General features: G+C 38.8%; 1 protein-coding gene across 1 annotated transcript in view; it reads left to right on the forward strand.

Moving 5' to 3' along the window:
- The window catches only part of MAN1A1 (mannosidase alpha class 1A member 1), a 150873-nt gene that overhangs the window by 60645 nt on the left and 63872 nt on the right, over positions 1–26356 (forward strand). Inside the window, exon 5 of the mRNA XM_087775918.1 lies at positions 25791–25885. Coding sequence (XP_087632044.1) covers positions 25791–25885 — 95 coding nt within the window. The remainder of the gene's footprint in view (positions 1–25790; positions 25886–26356) is intronic.

The following is a 26356-nucleotide window of genomic DNA, read 5'->3' on the forward strand; positions in this document are numbered from 1 at the left end:
AGCTTGTTTAGAACTTTGAAAATGGCTTGTACAGGAGAGATCTGTCCAATGGATTTTCTTCTACTACTGTTGCTTTGTATAGGTCTTAGTGTTAAATGAATTTTTTTTTCCCTAAGTTGAAACCATACCCAGTACATTCTTACTGGGCTTTGTGCTGGAGTGTGTCATTACGGAGTTCCTGTGCCATGTAGTGGTATATTTGGTGCATCAGGTACCTGCTTCACAAATTGATTTGAAGCATATTCTCTAACTCCTCTAAACTATACTTCTGTTGGCCTTCCTGAAGCTGAAGCTTCAACTCACATGGAAAAGACACGTTAAGAATGAAAGGGTAACTGGTAAACCTATGCGTGTGAATGTCTTTAAAGCATTAATATCCCATTAATCTCTATTGCCTGTCATGGTTTCTGGAGAGGATGAAGAAGTGATTTCATGTAAGAGCTTTGACTAATGCAATTATTTCTGTAATATATTTAGAGAAGGCTATACTAAGTCACAGGTGCTGTGATATTTTAAACTTCTAGCTTGGCACTTGAAAAGTCTTTTATCTTACTAGTTTAAATTCTTGTTCCTGTCTCTGGATTATAGTCATATTTTATTGTAGAATTAAGACAAGTTAATACTCTTTAACCGTAAGTTGAATTTATCATTGGATTTCTTTAAATCCAAAGCAATTACTGGTGGAAACTCTACAAAACCCTAAAGATGTATAATTTTCTTTCATATGTAAATTTCCCAAATACTGGATAAAGCTCTGTTTTCAACCTGTCACTTTAAATTAACTTAAATTCTGTGGCATGCATGTTGGTTTTTGTTAAAATTTATCATTATGTTAAAGCTGTCTTAGCAGGTATGATTTGGTCATGTACCTGGCAAAGCAGTTATAAGGAGACAATGTTTCTCTGACACTTTACATCTTAAGTAGACTTATCTTTTTATTTCCCATGGTCCTGTCCTGAGTGTAGGTGGCATTGAAAAGACATTAATGTTTTGAAATATACAGTTTTTCATATTTTAACTGTCGTATAATTTTCTGGAAAAAAATTGCACTTAGACCCATTCCAAATTCACACTTAAACAGTAATGAAAAAAATTGAGAGGTGCTTGGTAGATGGCTTCTTCATCTTTACTAAATGTTGTTTTACTTAATGTTTCATCTCCAACTCTTGAAGGAAATCGCTCGTCCTCATACAGTAACTCAGCAACTAGAAATAAGCTTATCTAAGGAGGAATAGAATTGAAAGCTCTTCCTTCTGCGATTAAATAGTTGTATCTTTCACTGCAGATCTGCTTCTCACAACCAGGAATTAACTTTTCCAGTATAACCTATTGGTACATTTTAATTAAGCAGTTCTGACAGAAGCAGAGGATGCTTCTTGCCAGACAACAAGCTGGTAGAGGACAGCACGTGAGCCTTTACATCAAGTGGCAGTTGTCTGCCAAGAAATGCCTGAACCATTTGTCATCAGTGCTGTTGATTTCATATATGTGTTGATGGTTTATAACTTGTGTCTGTTAATGTGCAGGCTCACTTTCAATCAGTGCATATAGTTTCTCCTAAGTAACACCTAGTCATTGCTTCTCAACCATTCCGTCACCTTTAGAGAGGCAGTTTTACCACCACCTCTTGGACTAGATTGGTGGCAACACTGGTGTCGAAATAAAACTCTGTTGTACAAACAAAATGAGGAAATGTTTAAGACAAAAGAAGGTGTTTCACACAATGCATAATTAAGTGGAACTCTTTGCAGTGGAATATTAGTGATACTGGATGCTAATGTCCATTCTAAAAAAGAATGGACTCATTAATGAAAGTAAAATGGGCCCCTAAACACAAAGACGATGTGTACGATTAAGGAGGGTCCTGAGCTCTTGCAGGCTGGGAAAGACACCGTCCATGCCTGCCACTGGTTTTCATACTCTTTGATAGACATCTTCTGTCCGAGACAGAATGATGTTCCTAAACTAACAGTTGGGATACAAATTTGGGGAAAACTCCCGCTTTGTCTCCTAAATCCAAGACACTGAAGCAATAGCCAGGTGCTGCCTATGGGAGGAGCGGGATGCAGCCGTTGCGAGGACAGAGCAGCCGTGCAGCAGTGTGAGGTTTCCCGTGTTGCGTGGGTCCGTCCTTCACTGGTGCCGCTGACGGGTGCGGAGAGGACTGAGGTCCCCAGAGGCTGGCTGCCACCATAGAAAATATATCTTTAATCATCCTTTAGTCCATTATATTAGTGGGCGTTCCTAAGGAGGTGGAACAACCTGTATGCAGGCTGTTTGGAGGATTAAGCTTTCTCAGTTAAAAGCTCATTTTATTCTTTATCAGATTAACTGTTAAAAAATCTTATATTTGCGGTACACACTTATCAATATCCTAATTAAAGAAAGCTATGTTTCAGTAAAAGGAGTGACAGAAGTAATTATTGTTTGTATTTCTGAATTACATTTCCATGGGTAATGATCCAAAGCTGCAACATATTGTGTGTTCCATAATCATTTGTAAGTCTAACTAATCATGATTAAAGAATATCCTATCATACTGAGTAGTTCCTACAACATCCTGCTCACATAATAGTTCATTTAGATAAAGGCACGAATATGAATAACTTTTAAAATGAACAAATGGAATACTTTGCCTCTTGATAACGGTGTGTGGTACTTACTTGCAAATAGAGCTATGAGATATATTATATTAAACTTTCTAGAATGTCTGCCTTACTAGAATTAATATGAAATGCCTAAAAGTGATAGAACAGTGTCATAAGCTTTAAGTCACTTTTTCTTTGTATTTTATGATTGCTATTTAAACGCAAGCTAGAAATAATTCCAGGCAAATATCAAACTTCATTTGTAAAACAGCTACAAATACCAGAAAATTTGATTTCAAGGTAAGTAACTTTTTAAGGACTGCTCTTTTTTTTTTTTTCTTTGAAGTCCCTCATAGTAATATTACATGTGAATGCTTCCCTGGTATTTTTCCATGAGTCAGTGGCTATAAGGGATTATTAAAAATAAACCTGTCTCCTTTAAAGCAGTGCTACTATTGATTTTTTTGTTTGTTTGTTTGTTTATTTGTATGAAAGCATCTGGAGGATCCTGTAATATGGCAAGTTTAAATGGTAGGAACAGGACAGATTTATTCGCAAAGTTTCTTGATTGTTTTGTTTAAATTAAACTTGAATTCATTAGTAGACGTGTGATTCCTCTTCTAAGCAACTTGGTATGTGGCGTTTTTTGATTTTGTACTGGAAAATAAGACGTCTAGTAAGGGAGAGATTTGTTTTACAAATGTTTTGTGGTACTTACTAGTCTGATGTAAAATTCTGGTATACCAAGGGTCAGGAGTATTGCATGCAACAAGATCCCCTCTTCTGCAGACCCAGGTATTTTTTTTCCCTCTTGCTTAAAGGACACTTCCAAATGTAGTCATATAAGGACATAATTTGTTAGCTGTTGGAGGACAGCACTGTGTCCTCTAACAGCAGCTAAGACCTTTCTTGGAATTCATGGAGATGAAAAACATTATTTCTCAGCACTGTAATCTTCACTGTTGGGAATTACTGTGATACTGGTGCTGAAAGTCATGGTAAGTGTATGGTGCTGCTTGTAGAGAATATACAAGCCTAAAGACTGGTCTGAGTAGCTCTCCTGGTTTGCTAATAGCTGGGTCTTACAGGTACTGCTAAAGCTGTGTAATAAGGGGACTATTTTACTTGAAGGTTGGTTGCACAGTCAGAGAATACATTGCATAGGCAGAAATAGAGGGAGCTTTTAATAATTGCTGTTTGTATGAGTAGCAAAGTAGTACATCCAAAATGCTCTCAAGTGAATAAGGAGCATGTGAGTTTCAGATCCAGCTGGTAAGTTCCCAGATTCCTTTGAAGCTTTTCCGTTTTTTTTAATGGGATGAGTTTTGGGGTTTTTTTTTCCCCAGAGTTAAAATATTTTGGATTTAACAGCTGTTTTTCTTGCATAATATAACCTTCTCATTTCTAGGACTAAAGATAGTTGATAATGATGTTCATATTGCCATTTCTCTCCATGGCATGAAGCAGAAATGTGACAGGTTTGTGTTTTTTTTTTCTTTTTCTACTCTGGCAGCATATCCTGTTTGAAGGAAAACAAATTTATCCTGATCAGGATGAAGGAATAAAAAAACCACAAGAAACTGTTCTTCATGATGATACATGTTGGACTTTCTGAGTTTCATCTATTACTGTCTTACCAACTGTTAATTAGAAGTAAAAAAGAAAAAAAGAAGATAAAAAAGTGGTGACATATCACCTAATTAGTTTATACCTGCATTTAGAATAGGAGTTACAGTACCACTGTTCAACTTCACTTGATGATCTTGGCCCCCCCGTCTGACTTCAGACTTAATCATTGCCCACTTAAAGCAACCATCTATCAGGGATGGTCATGCTGTCTTATTAATGAAGAGCAGACATGAAATAATGATGCAGATGCTATTGATTTAAAGCTGCCTTTGCCTGGCTGACCACAAAACATTGCTGACTTCATATAGTGCTAATACATTCTCTAGAATTTAGCTGTAGTTATCTTTATCTGGCTCTTCCTCTCTTGTAGAGGTCTCCTGTCATAGAGAATATTTAAATTCCATAAATATAATTCACCATTTAGCAATCTTGAATAGTAGGAGGATGAAGTTTGTCACCTATACAAAGGTATTGGCCTATTTCTGCAAATCAGGAATGTAAGTTCCAGTATAGATGCCTTAGGGATCTTACCTCACCAGTGTGAGAATTGACCACATGTTTTATCTCCCACTTCCTTTCACTTAACTTGACGCTAATTAACAAGAGGACTTTTGCTTTTATGTCTTGGAAGCTTGATTTCTAATGCTGTTTGAAACTCCGGGCATACTGTATCAGCTTGATCACTTCTGTGTGAATGCCACTTAACTCCTCCTTAAGCATCTTCACAGACTGGCAGTAGAATTCCCTGTTTGGTAGAAACCAGAAGACTGCAATTGCTGGTAGTTTTCTGCAGCCCTGCTCTCAGATTTGGGTCCTGTTTGCCACCTACCATCCATCTGCTGCCACTTTAAGTGATACATCAGTGGTGTCATCTTTTAGTTCCTTTAGAGCTCCACAATGATCTTGATGATTTGTTTCATTTTTATCAATTTATGATTTTTTTTTTTAACTTCCATAATTCATAGAATCCTGGAGTCATTCAGCGTGGAAGGGACCTCAAGAGGTCATCTAGTCCAGCCTCAATATTGGGACAGTGCATTAGGCTTGTCCTTTTAAGAATTTCCTTGCATGGGAACCTGCCTATGCTCTTCAAGACTGAACACTGGGGCAAATTTAGCTTTTCTGCAATGGATTTGTTTCATGCACTGTGCTATTTTACACAGACATCTCTTAATTGTTCTTCCTGGCTCTCTAGCAGGCCTCGTGTTTCTCTTTTTTTTTTTTTTTTTTTTTAACTTTAAAAACTTGTTCTTCAAAAATTACTTTTAGCCTGACTTAATAGTTTTTCATTTAACTTGTCAGACGTTAGCAATTTCTGTATTCCTTAATAGGACTTAATATACTTTTGCTTTTAATTACCTTCTTTACAGTCACAGCAAAAGAACATAGAAGTCATCTGAGCCTTTTGATTTGAGAATCTTGTGACTCTGAACCTCATCTTTTATCCTCCAAGTCATCTTCAAGCGTTTTACCCATTGGGCTGTTCCTTTCTAAGTTCGTATCAGCTGGTCTTCTTGATTCTCTTTCCAAACTTAAATGTTACCAAATTGAACCTTTTGTTTATAACAGCATGTTGAATTGGAGCATGTGGCCCCTGTTAGACAGTAATATGTCAAACTAAGTCAAGAGCTACTTTTTCTCTTACCGACTCTGAATTTCTGCAAGAAGCTGTCATTACAGTCTATAAAAGCATGGTTTATATCTGCTCTGATGTAGCACTTAACAGCCTGCTCAGGGACAGAGAAGGATTTAAAGTCTCCTCTGTTTCCCACAATCACAGTCTGTAATCTCTGTTAGTATTTCAGTCTCTTCACCACTTTTAATAGCTCTAACGCTGTTCTCTTTCTGTGCTAGCTGCATCAAAATGTACTACAGAATCCCTGTGGATTCACATTCTGGAGATAACTTTGACTCTGAAGATTTTCTTTGATGTAGACTGTTCTTCTGCTGTTCAAGCAGACTGCCCTTCAGTCTTCTATTTCTGTCTCTTAAGTTCCTGCAGTGCAATTATACTGTCACTGTTGATGAAACCCATCTGTGTTAAATATGTTCCATATACTCTAAAAGCTTCCTCATTCCTAATACTTCTGTCCCCTTTCTCCGAATCCTACTTGCTCAGCTGCTCTGTGCACTCTACCTCTCAAGCTAGCCCCACAGATAATGCTGAGGAAACTTCAAAGAATGGTAACAGAGATGCCGATTTCCAGTCTTGCACTTAAAGCAAATTTTGCTTCTTGGTTTTCCTTCTCTTCTGTCCTGGTTTCAGCTGGGATAGAGTTAATTTTCCTCCTGGTAGCTGGTATAGTGCTGTGTTTTGGATTTAGGATGAGAATAATGTTGATAACACACTGATGTTTTAGTTGTTGCTAAATAGTGCTTACACTAAGTCAGAGACTTTTCAGCTTCTCATGCTCTACCAACTGAGAAGGCTGGAGGTGCACAAGAAGCTGGGAGGGGGCACAGCCAGGACAGCTGACCCCAACTGGCCAAGGGGATATTCCATACCGTATGACGTCATGCTCAGTATATAAACTAGAGGAAAGCTGGCTGGGGGGCCGCTGCTCAGGGACGGGCTGGGCATCGGTCAGCGGGTGGTGAGCAATTGCATTGTGCATCACTTGCTATGTATCATTATTATTATTATTACTACTATTTTATTTTATTTCAATTATTAAACTGTTCTTATCTCAGTCCATGAGGGTGTTTTTTTTTTTTCCACTTTTACTCTTCCGATTCTCTCTCCCATCCCACCGGGGGCAGCGGGGAGTGAGCGAGCAGTGGTGCGGTGCTCAGTTGCCGGCTGGGATTAAACCACATCTTCTGTCTGCTTTGGCGTTACTGATACCACGTATGCATGCCATGACCAGGAACTCTTACTCAGCTCTAAGCACCTGAAGCCTTGTGGAGCCTCTGCCACCTGTACACCAGGCATGCAATCAAGTGCCATCACCAACAATTTTTGTGCCTTATAATAAAGACGCTGAGGCTACTCTACTAATATAAAGTGAAAATAGAGGCAATTTACATTAATGCAGTGAATTGCTGTCTGCTGGAGTTCAGCAATGGGTATGTTTCTGTTTCAGATGTCTGTTATCAGCACGAATATCCACAGCAGGGGGACAGAGCAGCAATGGTGATAGCCTGTTGCAGCTGCCATAACTAAGCCTACTATGAAACCAGGAGCTGGAGCCCTGATTTTGGTCTGAGAAACATGAGTTTAGAACGCTGACCTGTATATAACCACATTCTTCAGTTTTAGTGGTTTCCCTTTTGCAGTTTGTTTGGGGAGTTTTTTCAAAACAGCAAAAAAAAAATTGGTTTGTCCCATGGCAAACTTATTTGACATATTTTTGCATTCATGCATTGACTTTAGAAATAACTGAACAGAAATGCTTTATTGCTCATCACATTAAACAAAATTCCCTGCTTACCTCCAGACTACTATAGTCTGATGCTAAAGCTGGTAAACTGTTAGAAAGCAGAATGGATGATAATGAGAGCTAAGTAATATCTGTTTGTGATTGTAACAGCTGGTATGTTTGACATGAGCTGGTGAGCTATATTATTAAGTAGAATTCAAGCAGCTGAGAGGGAGCTGGTTTGTTTGTTCTGAGGATTTGGCTCTCAACCAGCTCCTGCAGTTTCACTTGATTGTAGTTCTACAGAACAGTTGGAGAGGGCATGTCTACCAGAAATACTAGTGTGGGTGCTTTCCTTTTGAGGAGCAGCTCTAGATAGACCCGAAAGATTGATTATTTGCATGTGGATTAATATACTATACAGAAGAAATTATATGCTATTAACAGTCTGTCCAGATTCACCATGCATCTGCAAAGAAATTCAGTCTCCAAGACGTTTGTCTCTCATTTATCTCAGTATTCAGTTCTGTCATTTTGCAGCATCAAATGCAATTGCAATAATAAAGCAGAATAAAAGGAGAGTAAAAACATATTTCCTGAAGAGTTACTGGGATTGTCCTGTTCTGCAAATTTAATAGACAACGTACAACATGTGGTTAAATACATGATTCTGTGGAGCCATTTGCAAGCAGTGTTGAGATTGTTGCAAATATACTATCTAAAGAATAATCCTTATATATAATTTTACACCCAAGAATCTGGCTTATTTCTGCAAATGAAAGCAACATAAAAATATCTCAGTCAGTGCTGACAGTGGGAATAAATCAGCATTAATTTATCCTCCTTTAATTCTAGGCCATATAAAATATTTGCGAAAGTATATTCTCTCTGTGGATGCATTATAAAAGTTCAATTAGGTGATAACTAATAAATGTTCTTGAATCATCGTACTGAATTTTTTTCCCCAAAAAAGTACAAGTAAAAATAATATGTACCTGCATTTTACTCTGGGCATGGAGTAACTCTTCATTTCTTCATCTAAATCTTTCACAATGTTTAGCTAGTTTATGTAAGATTCCATTTTGTGCTTTGTCTCCATAGACTTAGTCTGATCCAGAGGTTATTTTTCATTAAGTTGGGAGTTAAGTAGATGATAACATCCTCTCCTTATTACCTTAGAGAAGATAAAAGCATGAACCATCTAGTAGAAGATTCCTGTGTTTTTCATTCTATTGGCAGCTACTAAGGCATTCCATCAGATTCCCAAATCTGACTTTAGCAAAGAATCCTTCTACTTTTGTATCTATTTTGCAAAAATTTAAATTACTTCTATTAAAGAATATGTAAGCATTTAATAATTGTGTTTTAAATACAAATTAAGTGAATAGAAGTTTGTGATAAAGTTGGGAAAGCTCCTCATCCAATTTGCTGTTTGAAGAACCAGATTAGAGATTCATTACAAAACATCACTTTGTGCCACGTACAAGTCCTGCTGCTTCAAGCTAACTGAAAATCATTAAGAAAATTGAATGCCTGAAATCAGAAGCAGACATCGTTGCTGTTCTTCAATGCCCTTCATGCCTCCAGCAATAGGTACAGATAATGGCATCTTTGCTGCGGAAGAATCAGATATTCCTTTAGTCTTCTTTGGATTTAGCAATACATCTTGCTCAGCAGATCAAATCTGAAACAGATACAAACAAGGTTCACTGGCTTTAAGTTAGCATGAACTCTTGGGATCAATTTACGGAGAGTGCTAATTGGCCTGTGTAATTTTTTTTTGGCAGGATCTATTGTTTATGCTTTTCAAACAGCAGAAATCTGAAAGATTTGAAAGGAAAGATGAGGGAGGGAGCTTTTTACCAGGTCTTTCAGAAATTGCGGGAATCCACATGCTATTCGTTTGCCATTTGTTTGTAAAAATGCAACAGTTGAATAATGTTGATAAATGTTGTGGTTGATAAATGAGTGCAGTTCCTGTCTCTCCTGTGCCAAAAGCTTCCCTCTGCCATACACAGACTGTATTTGCACCTTATGTGCAAAAGATTGAGAAGGAATTTGGGAAAGATGTTCACATGAAAAATCCTTTGCCGCTTCCAGCACAATGGATGCCAAGGCGAATTCGGGTTTTTGGCAGGTGATTGCCCCTAAACAGAGCTCTCATGAAGCATTTGAAAGACAAATCTTTTTCCTCAAAGCAATGAATATAAGGGCTCATTTCGCATAGGCTTAAGTGCAGAGAAATGGGAAAACTGCAAACTTTTCTTAAGCCAGAGACTGAGGAGGAATAAAATCACTTCCATGAAGATTTAAAAGGTGAGAAAGAGGAGTAGTATGTAGTGCCAGTGTTTCATATAAGTCTTACTTGCTTTCCTCAAGGAAAAATAGTTTAGGATGTATTTAAACAGCAGATTCAGTTTCTTAGCTCACTGTTTACATTGCAAGTGTTTTGTCAACAAGTATTATACTTTTGTATTCCCACAGGTGTTAGCTGGTCAGCTATCTTACTGTTTAATTTTCTAGTAAAGCATAAGATATAAGAGAGGGCAGGAGCTGGTAAGATATTCTGAAGAACTTGGATTTTGTTTGATGTGTTCAGCTCTGATATTCTTCATTCAACACCTTTGCTTACGTTAACCCACCTGACCTTGATAACTCCTTCAAATAGTAGCTAATTAAGACCGTACAGTATGAGGGGACTCTCGTCATTTAGCTACATGAAGGCTCAAAAGCTTATTTTAACATCCAAAAAAACCAACCCTATGTAAACTAACAAACCTTTAAAGCAAACAAGTAAGATCATTCCAGCATCAGTGTTACTGGAGTAGAGTCAACCTTCAATTAACAGAAAGCAGTCTTCCTTCTGGCATCAAACGCCAGTTCCTTTCTTATGATTCAAATGCACTGAACTACCAAAAAGGCTCTGTAACTAGTTAATCTGAAGAACTAGATGTGTCTGGTTTGTTTCTTTTCTTCAGCCTTTAGGCAATCATCTGCTTTTGCAGGCTAAGCAAAATAACCACACTAGTTGTTTTTGGAAGCTGGTTCAGTCCAGTTAGTGCTTTAAAGTTGTGTTGTCCCTTGGGGGGCAAGTTGTCCTTAATTTTTGCAAGCATGACTAGATAATTTTACAGTCCAGTAGATCCTTGGGATCATCATGTGAAAAGGATATGCTGTGAAATTTATTCTCTTCCATTTTTCTTTGAAAACTTTTTTGTTTTCTTCAAACCAACAGCTGCAGAACAAAGTCAGCAGCTCACAATGCCGTTTCTTAAAGGATGCTATTTTCCCCAACTTGTTCTTAAAAACACTATTCATAGTATACAGACAATTTCAGTCTTTTTCCTTTTATCATGCAAAACTACTGAATAACTCAAACCTTCTCATCAGCATTTGCTACTTGTAGGGTATCTCTTAGAAACATCGTTCAGTCTGTGCTCAGTCTTTTCTCTCCAGAGTTGCTTTCATTTCCATTTATATTCTAGAGGGAAGAACAAATAAGCTTCCTGATTCCAGGCAAGATCAATAACTGCTGAGATGCTCTGGGCAAACATTGCCACACTGCTGCAGGAGACTACGGGGATGGCACTCTGCACAGCTGGGCAGACTTACTCCAATGTTAAATGCCATCAGCCTTTCTGATTTGCCTGAAGGTTGTGTGTTAATAAGGTTATTAACTGACCCAAGGCCAAAAGTAAAGACTTTCTGAGATAGCAAGAAGACCTCCTTGCTCAACCATTTTTTTCTTGATGGACTACAACTGTTGGTAATACAAGTAATGAGTGTAGCTGGTTCTAAGATGCCCCTTTTCTAAATCATACTTTTAAGACTTTTTTTATGTCTAGTTCCAACTTGAAATTACAGTTAAGGTACTGTAATGTTTTAATTTACATACCATTAAATATGAAAATAATTTAGTGAAACCTGCAAAGTATTCTCTCTAGGAATGGCTATGTGAAATGTTCAGTCAAACAGTAAAATAAAACACTAAAGCCATGTCTTGAGTTTTGGCAAAACCAAAGAGTGTTTACATGACTGTCATGTCTTTTTTTTTTTTCCCCCCCCTTGCTTCAAGTGGGGGGATGGAAAGCAATGTAATGATACCTATATATGCTAATATGCATACCTGAAATCTTTATGAATACTTCTAACCATTATTTCCTCTGAATATACACTGCATTCAAAAATATTATTATTCTTTGGAGTGAACATCTTACGGCTCTTTAATTATAGGAGTGATTTTGAGGTTTAACTGTAAAAAAAGTTTTAACTGCAGGGAATTCAGAGAAGCAGTTGAATCGCTCATAAATTTATGACTTGCTGGCAGTACTCCTTTTCAGTCAGAGCACTTGTTTCTGACTCTTAAGAATTGGAAATGTCTGCTTCCCTTCTTATATTTTAGTCACTTTAGTTTTATGGCTTGTCCAGTAAGAGAAATAGTCTTACAGTAAACAGAAAGGAATTGAATTAGTCTGCCTGATGATTTAACTTTACAACATAAAAGCAGCTCCTTAAATCATAGTTCTTCTCTCTTGAAGCCTCCTGTTTGGCTTACGTAAAAAGAACTACAAGAGAGTTCACATTTCTTGTATTTAATTTAAGGAAAATACACGAGCACTTTATTTAGGCTTGTTTTGGATGTGCTTGCTATTCATCAGACAATTCAGTGACTATTGTCTTTTAGAGAAATCTCAACAATAAGAAAGCAAGCACTGACTTAAGAAAACATCATCTTCTTTTCTTGCTATACAAAAGACGTTTTTTCTTGTTACATTACTTATATGAAAAGCCAGCTAGATGGTGTGTCAGAGGTCTTGTGGAGGAAGGAGCCTGCAGAGTATGCTAAATTTTAACATGTTCCTCTCCCCTGAAAAATAACTTCTTAGGAATGCATCATCAGTGCTACTGCTAGTGTTACAAAACTGACCTGTCATGGAGTCAAGCTAAGCTGGTTTGCACAGTTGCAAATCCAGGCTGAATTTACCCAAATGGCACCTTCTCAATCCCATTGTTTTTAATGGAATTTACCAAAACAAATGAAAGAAGTAGTTTCTATGTTGTTAGTGGTTGTGACAGTCATCGACATTTACTTGTAATCTGAGAAAACACTGAAACATTAGGGCCGGAACAGATAAAACTCTTGGTTCCTTTTCCATATAGATATAAAAGTGAAAAAGAAATAGTCTGTAGCTGCTGGTGGCAGAGGAAGATGAATGAGAGAGTTTTATGATCAAATGGCTTGTTCCTGTGTGATCCATGCTGTAAATCTAACAGAGTGACAGTTGGCACTGTCTTTGTACTTATGATCATTTTACTTTTTAAGATATTTATGATGTTTCCAGTATCTGAGATCACAAAATCTGGAAATTCCTGTGTCAGCTTCAATCCTAGTATAAAGATTAAAAGAAGCCCTTTACTGTTTAAACATGGGACAGCCTTAATATACAACATTAATTTTCAGTGAATACTCATTATATTTGATATATGTTTAAAGAGTAGAAGAAACACTCTAAAGGAGTAGGTTTTAATTTATTTTTCTTGTATCCATGAACACATCAAATTGATGGTCAGTGGAATTGCCCATGCATGAAGAGGAACGGAAGATCTTTGGTAAAGGACATTAAACTGTAATGTAAATGAGATTCCTTTAACAAAGACTGTGTAAAGCCTGGAACTCTGTAATCCTGGGCCCAACATCATAACTTGTTTTTAAAACTTCAGTATTCAAACTTGTCAGTTTGGATTCTTATCCTGCTTTGTTCCTTGCCCTAATCCTTTTGTCACCTGTGTTGCATGTAGTTCACTAGTTATTAGTTGTTCTTATTATTGTTATTATTGTGAGTTTATTGCTTGCTTCTTTCTAAAGCAAGCTACTACTTCCTTACAAGAGGAGACTCTTACTAAGAAATAGTTTGTTCCAGTGTCTACTGAAGCTGTAGCTTGGACAAAAGTCATTTAGGACTATGCTATGACACTGCCCTGTACATGCCCTCATGCTGTGCCACAATATATGTGTAACATTTATATATAACTTCCAGCAGAAACTGAAATACGGGGAGTTCCCTCTGAACATCAGGAAATGCGTTTTTACTGTGAGGGTGACCAAGCACTGCACAGGTTGCCCAGAGGGATTGCGGAGTCTCTATCTTTGAAGATATTCAAAAGCCATCTGGAACAGGTCTGGGCAACCAGCTTTAGGTGGCCCTGCTTGAGCAGGGGGGTTGGACTAGGTGACCTCCAGAGGCCCCCCAGAGGTCCCTTGCAACCTTAGCCATTCTGTGATTCTGTGAACTTTCATTCACAGCTTCATGAAGACACAGCCCCTTGGCTATCTAGAGCACTTTGCATGAAAACAACAGGGAAAAGGAAAACTTTGGTTTCTCAGGGCCATGGCACTACCACTGCAGACCCATGACAATAGCTCTGCAGCAATAGGAGGAACTCTCTCCAGAAGGAGCAAACCCTGAGCTGGCTGGAGAAGAGCTACTCTGTGCTACCTGGTCTGAGGACATTGTCAGTATAAATTTTAACCATTTGAGGACTGGCCTCTGAGTGATACAAACACGTGACTTAAAATACCTGTGATGGTGTAGGATTGAGACTATGTGGTGATTCAGGAAGACCAGCCTTTTGAGGGGGACCAGAGCAAAAGACAGAGTAGGTTTTGGTTTTTTTTTTCTGTTGGCTTGGTGATCTGAGCAGGTTTGCTCTGCAGGTACCCATTAGCTAGTGGTTGGTTCAAAGAGGATGGCAAAATATGGGAGATCCTGAGCCTTGGACCCTTTTGTCCAAGGACCCTTTTCATTTCAACTGTTGAGAGTGTTTCATTAAGCTATTATTCTGATGTTGGAGTAAAATATTAGAATGAGTAAATGAAGTTAGGGAAAAAAAGAGCAGAAGAACAAATAAAGTAGGCATACTTGGTATCCTGTTCACGTCGTTATACTTGTATATTTGATACGCATAATTTAAAACTCTTTCAATTAATAGCTGGAACAAACTTGCAAGTGTCACATAACACTGGCTGAAACAAACAGCTCTCTATTTGCTGTTGAATTAACATTAAAAAGCAGATTATCCTTTACCTATGGAGAGTGATTTTAGCCTTTTCTGTGCCTGCCACCGTGGTCTAGGAGCGTACTTTAGAGTGAAGGCATCACTCTAAATCACTTAATGGTATCGGAATTAAAAGATACAGTCGAATTTATAAGGCCAGGAATGAATCTTCTGTTAGGACTTTATGCTACATTAAGTATGTAATTATTGATTCACCATGCAAAGTTTATTAGGCTCCTCCACCCCACCCCCTGCTTTCCACACAGATGGTGTTGCAAATCACCTCTCAACGGTCACCTGCTTGAAAGGAGAGTTTCATATGCAAAGTGCTATTCTTTGTTTAGATGTGATAGCTTGCAAGATGTAAAATGAGGCAGCTATTTAAATTTGTTGTTACAGCACTTGGGCTGGGTACACAAGATTAAATAAAAAGAAAATAAGGAAGCAGATGCTTGTGGCTTAACAGAGGAATTGTGCTAAAAGATACTCTTCATTACTGGTGGATATGAGTAATTTTACTAAGGCAGCTGTTTCCTTAATCAGGAAAAACACAAACCTCTAAGATGACATCCAGATGTTTTCTGTATCGCTTCACAATATAATGAGTTTCCATTGTATATGCCATACTTTTAATTCCATTCGTATTTACTTACATCCAATATATTTTCAAATACATGTATCATCTTCCTTAACTGTAGAAGACCTGAGCGCTAAATACGTGACATATTTTGTGCTCTTAACATCCTTGCCTGGTGTTAGTCTACAAGTTGCTTCTAGGGCTGACAATGTCTCTTACCAGCATCCAGCCATGTGAATATCGGACTTCTGCAGGTTTGAGGGGGGTTTGTTTTGGGAAGGAGTTTTTTTAGTGGTAGTGTCTGTTCATCCTTTAGTTGTGCGGTTGTGTGATGCCTCTTATCAGCGCTGCCCGTTCAGAGCAGGACATACCATAGTGTTAATACATTATAGCGGGTTAATACCCTGTGCCAGTTATGTGAGTATTGGGTAAAAACAGAGATTTAAAACTTTCACTAGCTCTTAGGTGTGGGCTTAGTCCTCCGTCATGGGCTGCTGACAGTTTTAATGCCTGCTAGCTTGCCATCTGCCCCTGCTAGAAACACATGCTTTATTTGACTGTAGACCTGGGATTCCAGGTTTTCTGTTGCTGACAGGATGCAAGACTGGCATCCCAAATCTTTGATACTGATTTACTGACACTGAGCTCTTTCATCATTTATTTATTTGGGGTGCTGTGGGATTTCAGAATCTTAAGATTTGAGCGCAGCTTTTGTAGGCGTGAGTCTTGTTACCTGTGGTTTGGGCCTCGGGAGCCAGCTGCCAGTGCACAGTTGATCTGCACATACGTGGCAAATCCAACTCATTACTCATTGTGCAAGCTGTGCATCGCACCTCTTGAAAAATTAAGGCTGCCCTGAGTTTAGGGTGAGGAATTCTCACAGGCTTTTATACCTAACAAATTCCTTTTATGACAGGCAATCGTTAAAGTTTTTTTACTATATTCATTACCACTTTTTCTTGATTTATCACAACAGAGATGATATTAAATGGTCAGTTCATGAGCTTTCCAGGTGCTAATGGGTTGTAGCTTAACTTTTAATTGTGCAAGTATACATAAGCTTTAAAAAAACCTAATGCTTTCTTGACATTAGTAAATAAATTAGCAGTTACTTTTTCTCTTGTGGTCTAAAAGTTCTTCCTGTTAAATATTTCTTGGAGTTTATGTCTGCGTAAGCAATCTTAAATACACATGAATAACACAAAAGGAAATAACTAAATATAACTGGAACAAACTCTTCCTTTATGATTTTTTAATTCTGCAGTTATTTAGCAATTCCTTCCTTCATTCCAATTTTAAAGTGCAAGTCAGATGTGTATAAGTTACTGTACATTAATATTTCTTTGTTTTATGCCTTGCCTTCTTTCTGCCAGTTTGTATCATTTATTACTGGCCTTCCTAAAATAAGATTTTCAAACACAATATATCTACTTAGAAATTCTTTAGTTAAAAAACAACTGAAGTAATTACACGTGTTAGCTACTGCTGATAACTTGAGGGGTTTTGTGCTTGTTGCTATGTACATTTGGATTAAATCTGGAAATCTCTCACTAATCCAGTTACTTCCATTTGATTAAGTTCTCTACAGTCTTTTCTACAGGGGGAGACTCTTCATGGTACTATGTGACTTCTTTGGTACAATAATCAGCTGGAAAAGAAAATTAATCTTCTTGCCATCAGTGAAACCATAACAAAAAAGCTAATTGAATAAAAGAAGGAATTTTTTCCTTTTTTTTTTTTTTCCCCAAAAACATAATGTAATTTTTTTGTAATAAGCATCTTTTTAAAGTGGATTTTCTTCTACAAGCTGGTGACCAGCATACTGGGGTATTCTGGAAAGGGCAGCACGAATCTAAAAGCTTACCCATGTTTGTTATTTCCTCAAGTTATGAAACAGAAACATACTGCTCTAGCAGTTTGCAGGTGAGATAGAGCTGTGGCTCACACATACCACAAGCTGCCTGAATCTCTCCAGTAAGGTTATTTGCATACTTCTACAATCATGATTTTCAGAAGCTGGAAACTTATGCGCACCTTCCTGTGTCGCCATGTCATCTTGGGTGCCAAGAGCTTTCGCAAGGTTTGAGCACTCTGATGCCTGCTGCTCTCACAGCTGAGTCAAATACAAGCTTTGGATTCCCATACTGAAGATCTCGTTATAAATACTGCCCTGTGGCTGTTTCAGCCTTAGATTGGGATAGAAAGTCCCCTTTTACTACAGGATCTATATTTTCCAGGCGCTCTCCACTGAAAACCATTTGTCTTTTAACACATTCCAGCCCAGCACTGTATGGTGGTTGATGCTGAGCAGGATTGTGGGAATGGCTGCAGATTGTCATTATTTTCAAACGAAACATTCCTCCTGCTTTAGACAACTGTGATATTGTTTATATGTGTGAGGGAGAGATTTGTATGAAAACTAGTGCTGCTTTGAGAACTTTAATGAGAGGGGAGCATCTGAGATTATTTACCAAGCTAAGGTGTTTTTTTTTAATTTAGTCATTTTCCTGGGATTCCTGACATCTCCTAACCCCAAGATGCCCCTGCGCTGTTCTGTGTGACAGCTTAACTTGCGCTCCCTCTGCCGGCATCCTGATGGGATAGAAACCCGACCAGCTGCGTTTTGCTGATCTCCAGGGAGGGGGTGACTTGTTTAAGTTCTCAATAAAATAAAATGCTGCTCTGTCCAGTCAAAATTGTCAGGTGAAGGTGTGACAAACCATGCTTTGTAAAGGAGCTAAAGCATGTTTTGCTTCCTTCACTGTGCTTTTATGGAAACGGTGCTGATTTAAATTTCTAGCGCATAGTCAGCTCTTCACTGTCCGGGCTGGTGGGCTTGGCTCGGGCAGCACAGGCGGTGTGGGATGCTTTAGGGTGTTTAGTGCAGAAGCACCCCCTTGCCTCTGTAGAGAAACTTCTTGCATCCAGCCAAGCCTCTGAGCTCCAGGTTGGTGCAACCCCAGGAGAGCCAGGCCTGCTCCGCTCGGCCATCAGTGACCCACTGGTCTTGGGGACCGAGGGGAGGCTTATTAGCTCTGAGCAAAGTAGTACAGATGGGTAGTACAGATGGGCAAAGGTGCTTTGGGGCTGATGCTACGCTTACGAATCAGAAAGCCTTCCCAAAACTCAGAGTGCCGAAGAACCTGATGCTGACTCTAGTGTCAGTGCGTGCAGTCGTGCTGATTAGCCTTGGCTTGTCTTTGACCACTGTAGGTGCAGTCTCGAGCAGAGCCACTCATTTTTAACGCGCTGTCCTCTGCTGTATCCTGGTAGGAAGACATGAGGTTGGGTGCAGCCCTGGGCTGGAGGTGGGCTCGTGCGTTGGTGTGGCTTTTCACGCGTGCTCCGCTCAGGTCCAGCAGGACTAGCCCAGAGCTAGCAAGTTGGTCTTGGACCCAGTCTGTTCCCTGGGGAAAATGCTCAAAACACGCTCTCGGCACTTCTGGATCTGGGTGTACAGTAAATACGACTACAGCTGTGAAGGTCCTAAATGAAGTCCATTGGGCTCCTTCTGTTGGTACTGGTTGCCGCACTGACGTGACTCATTACAATGCTTGTTTCCAGAAATGTTTTTAACTGTCTCCTTGCCTTGTAGCACAGATGATTCATAACTGACTTGGCTCAGCCAGGAGTAAGTGAGGACTGAATGAAATTAAACTCAAAACCACCTGCTAGTGTCAAGGTGACAGTAATTGTAAAAGCAGTAATTGCTGGTGAATTAATGCCAGCAGCTGAGTAACTTCTCCAGCTGTCATAAACACTGAAAATAAGTTATAGGAAATGTTTTCAAATAATATGACACTTAAGTGTGGTATCACTTGGTATTGAAGATAGTGGAAGAATTCAGCTTAGGCTATTTCAAGTATTATAGTATGTCACAGTGCCACAATTTTTGTAGCATTTCTAATCTTTCATTGTAAAAATAAAGCAGATGCAAACATAGCAAAAATCCTGGATTGTCTTTCAGCAAAGAAGGTATTGGAACAAGTTCTTCTAAGAGAGTTGTCTTTTGTTAGCAGATGGCTTTAAACCTAAATCAACATTTGTTATGCTGAAAGGATTTCTATTCAGTGTTCTGAAGAGCAGCAAAGCGGCTTGTCCCTGTTCATTTTTCTGCTCTCGTTTCCTGCTTTTTCACTGAAATATTCATTCCTTACGCTACTGGGAAAGGCAGTCAGGTACAGGAAAGAAAGCAATAAATCTTACTTAGTGGCTTGTCAATTTCTATCCATAAATATAAAACAAAAATGAAAAATGCTTAATTTGACAGAATTAGAAATGTGGAGAAAATGTCTTTGTCAATTGAAAAAAAACCTAAAAATAGGATTGTTTCCTCTGGGGTTAAAATGTAACTTGTGGTTTCCCTTCTATGGAGGACTTTTTAAGGCAGAATTCTGACTGTTCTTTAATTTATGATATTGTACCATGTTATACTCTTTTTTAATTATATGTGCCTCATATGCAATCCTAAGATATTTCTTTGTTTCCTGTGTTTTCTTTTCCTTCTGATTAGCAACAGCAATTAAATCTATAATGAGGTAATCTAACATTTTCAAAGGGGTTTGTCATTCCAGCTAGAGGAAATGATTTTGTTTATCCAGAGGAGGTAACATTCTTGCACTATAATGAAAGCCAGTGCTCACCAAATGACAGCTCTGGTCTTAGCCCTGCAGTTGCATCTTTGCAGGCAGATCCTCATTTCTCTGTGGGAGCACTGTTTTCCCTAATAAGATTTGATAATGGACACAAGAGTCTGCAATATCTGATTGATTGCGCAATTGGGTCTTGCAACATGAGCAACGCAGTTCTGAATGTATCTGTCTTTTAACAATCTCTTTTAAAAGAAAAAGACTTTTTCTCTAAATCCCTTAAAAAAGATCACAAAACAAACTTTGATATCTGCGTGCCACAAGATTGTGTAGAGCATGTGAGTAACTGCTTTAAATTGAGTATTTGGAAAACTTGGTTCATTCAGTTCACAACTTCTTTTCATCCAAAGTTTGTTTCTCTGTCCTAATTCATGCCCCAAACCTCTGCATTTGCATCAGTGGCACAAAGTAAGCAGAACCAGCAAAAACCCATGCCCAAACTGCTTTTCTAAGCAGGAGTGCCTCACTGAATTAAGGTCACATTTGAGAGAAATTTTTATTAGAAAAACAGTTACTGTGGGAAAACTGCTGATGGAAGTACTGTATATGTAAATGCGGTTACTTTGCTTACCTTTTTCAGTAATAGTGCTAGCAGTCCTACTAGAGTGAAAGAAGCAGATGATAGTTGCTGAGGAAGTGGATGAGTCTTTGGGACTCACTGGGAATCACGACGTGCATAGGTGCGGTGTTGTGCAAAAGCATATCTCCTAGCAGCTTGTGCAGCGGTGGTGTGGTAGGGGAAGTTCTCAAGTTAGTTTGTTCTCTCTTATGAAGACCAAGAAATATTTATATGTATTTAAAAAATAATCAAGAACATCTAATGGAGTTAGAAAAGAAAGTTTTGCTCCCTCACTTGGTATGCGTGTAGCCTGTGGAATGAACAGACAGTAACAGGAAAGCTGTGCGTGCGCAGCAGTGAGGTGGATTTCTTGCTTAAGTGTTACTGCATACTCAAATGTTGTGCAAAGAATGGCTGGCTTGGAGTAACGGCGAAAGGGTTTGGTGTGGCTTTTGTGTTTGTAAGGCACCTTTGGTAACTCGAAGGACAACGGAAGTGCTGCTTTACTGAGCATTGAGCTTATTTTAACTAACAATTCATGGCCTACTAATATAAACAGACATCTCAATAGAAAATGTATCTTCTGTATAATCTATTATATGACTATCATAAGTATCTAATTTGCTTTAGTGCTAATTATAATTATGAGTAGGAAGGAGTCTGTGTATTCATTTCATGGAGGAGACTTTCTTATGCAAGACCTTCACACAGTGAGAATCAATATCATACAACTTTGTTAGAGATCTTACATAAACTTTTTAAAAAATGTAAATAATACTTTTGAGTTTAAAAAGAAGGATTACCTTGCATCCAAAATCTATCTTCTGGCAAAAATTAGGTTAGAGAGAAATGCTTGAGAAAGCATTTAATATCCTACCTAAATTTATAGTGTTACATACTGGTCATGTATTTCTGACTGCTTTCAATTATCATTTTCTTTTCTGAATCACAGTGCTTCACTTAGAATAATATCCTTTGTTGTAGTATAGTACCTAGCTGAGTTAAATGCCAGTGCAATTTTTAGTGATTTGGTTGCTATTGAAAGGTAGCCACCCTACTTTCCTCTGAATCCTCAATTTAAAAGAAGGGATTGATGATGGTGTGGCTTACTCATTGCATCACCTGATGAAGGGACAGCTGATATGGGGGTTTCTGGGGTTGTTTAGTCTGGAGAAGAGGAGGCTGAGGGGAGACCTTATTGCTCTCTACAACTACCTGAAAGGAGGTTGTAGTGAGGTGGGGGTCAGTCTCTTCCCTAGTAACAAGCGATAGGACAAGAGGAAACTGCCTCAAGCTGCGCCAGGGGACGTTTAGGTTGGATGTTAGGAAAAACTTCTTCACCAAAAGGGTAGTCAGGCATTGGAACAGGCTGCCCAGGGAAGCGGTTGAGTCTCCATCCCTGGAGGTATTTAAAAGAAGGGTAGACGTGGTGCTCGAGGACATGGTTTAGTGGTGGACTTGGCAGTGCTAGGTTAATGGTTGGACTCGATGATCTTAAGGGTCTTTTCCAACCTCAATGATTCTATGATATGTCAGGGAGATAACTCCACAGTCCCTCTTCCTTATAAAGTATGCAGTCTAGATATGATGGAGTAGTGGAGGTCTTCAGAGTGGTTTGTGGGTAGACTTTTAGACTTGTAGGTAGATACTTAAACCATGAGAACTAAGTGTGAGGTGAAGGGTGAAGTGCAGGTGTGGGACCATGACAGCTTCTGCCAGGTCTGATCCAGTTGGAGTACTTCATGTAAGTAAGCCTTCATTCCTGCTGTCTGAGCATCCATGAGGAGAGGCCAGGAAAAGTCCTTGAGCCTCTTGAGATAACCACTGGGATGGAAATTTTGCTGTAGATCTTTTCCTTTATTATATGTAATGTCTCTTCTTTTTGTGCTCTGTCATTTCTGCATTTACTCTGTGCATCTCAGTAATGGCTGTCATACTTTTTGCTTACCAAAAAATGACTTTACTGAGTGATAGTGGAGAGAGATTAGGGCTCGGCAAGAAGTGAAATTCATGTCAGCAATAGAGATATTAAGTAGAATTTTCTATTGTTTTTTTACTTCTATTATCCAGAAAAATATCTTACCCTCTACAATATTTATTTCTTGTCGAATATTAGAAGTTTCTGCGAAAGAAAAATATGCTGAACATTGTGGACGGTGTGCAATAATTATAATACCCTGTTTTTCCTGTTATTATTTTTTAACCGTTAAAGCTGCAAATTGAAAAATAAAGCGGTTCCTTTATTAATCTTCACCCTTTTACCCTTGCTTGAAGAGCGTAATTTTGCTGCATGAAGTTGCTATTTATTATGTTCAGTCATTCAGAGTGTTGTTGTATTGTCATTCTTGCCTATAGTGTTCTACTTAATAGATAGTGATTTAGCAGTCAGTTGTTCAGCCATGTTAAATTAGCCCCAGAGATAAAATTGGATAATGTCCATAGCTGACTTTTTTTTTAACTTTGGAAGGGGAAGGAAAATCACTAGCATGCATTAGTAATAACCTGTTGAAATTCTCTTGTAAACAAGAAGTGCATCTTCACCTGAAGACTTGTTCCAAAATTGTGTGATGGTTTAAAAATTGCCTGGTAGTTGCCTACTAGGAAAATTGTTTACTACATTGGTAGAGGTGCATTTTGGACAAGAAAGAAGTTAGAACGTCCAGCTTCACTGGGTGTTCTAATGTTGGTATTGAGAGCACTGTCCTTATCCGGAGTGAATTACATTTTCCTTGCATATCCATATGTGGAACACTATTTCCTTACTGCTTCGCATCGGATGTGTTTATTTTTTGATAACCATTATTTTTGACATTTCCATGAAGTAGGCAATTTTATTTTGGAAGAAATTGGGTTGTTAATTTATAAAAGAAATACAATAGAATTGAAAAAATATGAGAGTTGGTAGAAGTATTTGAAAGTAAAACATTATTGCTGTACATCAAATCATTATTTAAGATACTAAAATGTAACATTTTTGTCCAGAAGCAATGATTGTAACAGACCTCTTTCTGAGCTTTAATGATGAACCCTGTAAGGTACAGCAGTTACTGAGCCTTGCCGCCACTGCTATGGTTAAATACGTACGTGCTTTTTGAAAGGGAGACCTCCTCTTGTCCTTAAATACACATCTAAAAAGAGTACGTATGGCACCCTTAACCACATTGCATAAAGTAAAGTATCTGCCCCCTTTACATATGACAAAAGACAGGGGTTTATGCTGCACAGCAGATGCTTCTACAGAAATTCAGGGTCCTTGCGTGCCCATTGCTTGGAAGGGTCATCGTAACCACTCTCCTGTTAATACTTCAGTCTTTCAGGGCAGAGATGCTAAGGTAAGCTGATGAGTTCATCGCAACTTATGTTGCTGAGGAGGCCTCTCTTGTGCTGAAAGAGCAAAGCATAGGTTTGGGTTCAACAGACCAAAGTGAAAAAATGTGGCTGCATAGTGTAACAAGAGGAAAGCTTGTGTGCTCCTGGTGGGGTTACTGCCGCTGGCTCCTCTAGGGGAAATCTACTAAGAGATAATTATGTTCTGCACCAACTGTTTCTGAATGTCCCTCAAGGTTTTAACCCCTGGGGAGACTGAATTATGTGCTGGATGAAGATCACAAATCCATAACTAATTCTCAGCAGAATCCACACAATTGATAAACTGGGAAGTCAGAATTAATGTGGATTATGAAGGGATTTCCAAGCAAATTGTTTTCCTTGCTGCCTTGCTTCAAGTTTCTCCCAGCACTCACATGCAGTCCACTTGAAAAAGTTTTCTGAGTCCAGCCATCATTTGGCTTCAAATTACTTAACCTCCCTCAAAATATCTTGTACTGTAATTCTACATCTTGGACTGTTGTCTGTCTCTATGAAGAGACTGTGGGATAGTTGGGACCTTCTTTATGGTAACATGATTATCCCAGGGTTTTATATTCTCTTGTGATCACGTATTTTTCAATTATAAAACCCTTTACTCAAAGTGGCTTTTAGAAAGTGAAATTTTATAAATTGTATTTTATTTGTGTGGAAAGAAATTTCTTCATTACCTTGTTTAGACCAGCAAATGTCTTTATTCACATAAACATATATGCATTTTTTTCCTTGTCCGAAAATTTGCTATACCGTACTTGGCTACACCGCAAGATGCATCAGATGTACAAGTTGATTTCTAATACAGAAATAAATAAAAATGCATCATAAATATGTCTGAGGAGAAAAAAATGAATTGAAGGGAGCCATTATTAGAAAGACAGAACAATGAAGGTGACTTTTCTATTTTGGCTACTACACCTGGGATAATCCCTTTCTGTGTTACGCAGGATCCCAGTGTAATTCCAAGCAAATAGGCCTTGAACATCCACATATTGAAATCACTAAATAGGTTTCTATATTTAAGTTGGAACAATATTGCTTCTAATTAAAAACTCTCTTCCTAGAGCACTCAGTGCTCAAAAAGTCAGGTTAATGTAACCTGACTTGAGCTGGCAGTTGGAAGGAGAGTAAAATCCTCTTTCTTCTAGCTTTGTAACGATTACTCTGAACGTAAAAGTTCCTAATGTTAAATTGTTTGTCATTGTTGTGGGCACACATTAAGCAATTGGGGTCTTTCCGCTTCTTGGTTTTAAGATGAAATCTGAAACTCTCTGCATGCTAAAGACCAGTTAAGCCTCCGTTATCTGTAGGAGTATATTCCAGTTTTTTGATTACTCATGGTGTTGATACCCATCTGGGTATAAGTCAGCTGAGTCCATAAGACTGTGGTGCTGCAAAAATATAATTATTCTTTTGGGCGGAGGGGGGAAGGGGGATATTTTGCCGCAGATTGCCTGTGCAGCACATTTGCAGTACAGCAGGTACACGGGGATTCAGCCGTGGTTCCCACGGCATGCTGAGCCACCGTTATATACACCTCACACAGAGCAAAGGCAGCGTTTCTGCGGCAGCATCCCCACCGCTCTGGGAGGAGGCGTCGCTGGGGGCAGGGAGCTGCCTGCGAGCCAGCCTGGATCCAGCAGCATTCCCGGCTGATGGCCTCCCTCCCCGACCCCAGAGCGCCTGGCAGGCACGGCGGGAGGCGTGCAAGCAGCTCTGCGCAAACCAGAGCGGGTCTGACCACGCTGATGTCTCTGGCTTGATGCTGGTAATGCCAGACACAGGTCACCTGGGCACCATCGCTCAGCAATCCTGCTGTGCGAGTTCTCCTGTTACTGTGTGTGATGGAAAATGGGTTGTGCTCCTTCGTTCCTTTGATGTCACTGAAAAAACAGGGACGCTTTGTGTGCTGAGATGACTTAACTATGTGCTTAGTAGCAGTATTATCTAAATTAATTTAGTGGGAGCAACAATGCATTTTCCAACACTTTCTTTCTTCTTAACTTCCAGGTTTTCCGAAAAAAGGCAGTGGAGCTTGGAGAGAAATTGCTACCTGCTTTCAACACTCCCACTGGGATACCCTGGGCATTGCTTAATATTAAGAGGTAAAACAACTGCTTTTTGGTGACTAGCGCATATAAAAAAGTTATGTTGAAACCATCTTCATCACAGAACTATTAGAATTTCTTCACAGATTTTGTCTTTCCAGCTAGGTAAAAGTTGACATAAGATCCTTGGTTCTACAGTTTAAATTAGGAAATTTAAGTAGATAATATGTTGTACGCACAAGAATGCATATGGAAATACATTTATGCACCGCAGAACTGGCTGCTTTTTTGTCAGTTAGTATGTTGCTCATCACTTTTCCTGAGGTCCTCCATTGCTTTTAGTGTTGTTATACACAGAGTAAGGCCCAAAGGACATGTGCTACTCTGAAAGGGTAAAGTTTCCAGCCACTTCATACTCATATTTTTACCTGTTCTCAAACTCAGTATCAGCATGTCCTTCAGTAGCGTATCAAGAAATGAGTAATATCTGCTACAAGTGACTCACTGTTTTGCAAAACCACCAAGGAG

The sequence above is a fragment of the Nipponia nippon genome, unplaced genomic scaffold, assembly GCF_047370975.1.
Source record: "Nipponia nippon isolate SJK-2023a ecotype South Korea unplaced genomic scaffold, ASM4737097v1 scaffold_4, whole genome shotgun sequence".
Taxonomy (NCBI): domain Eukaryota; kingdom Metazoa; phylum Chordata; class Aves; order Pelecaniformes; family Threskiornithidae; genus Nipponia; species Nipponia nippon.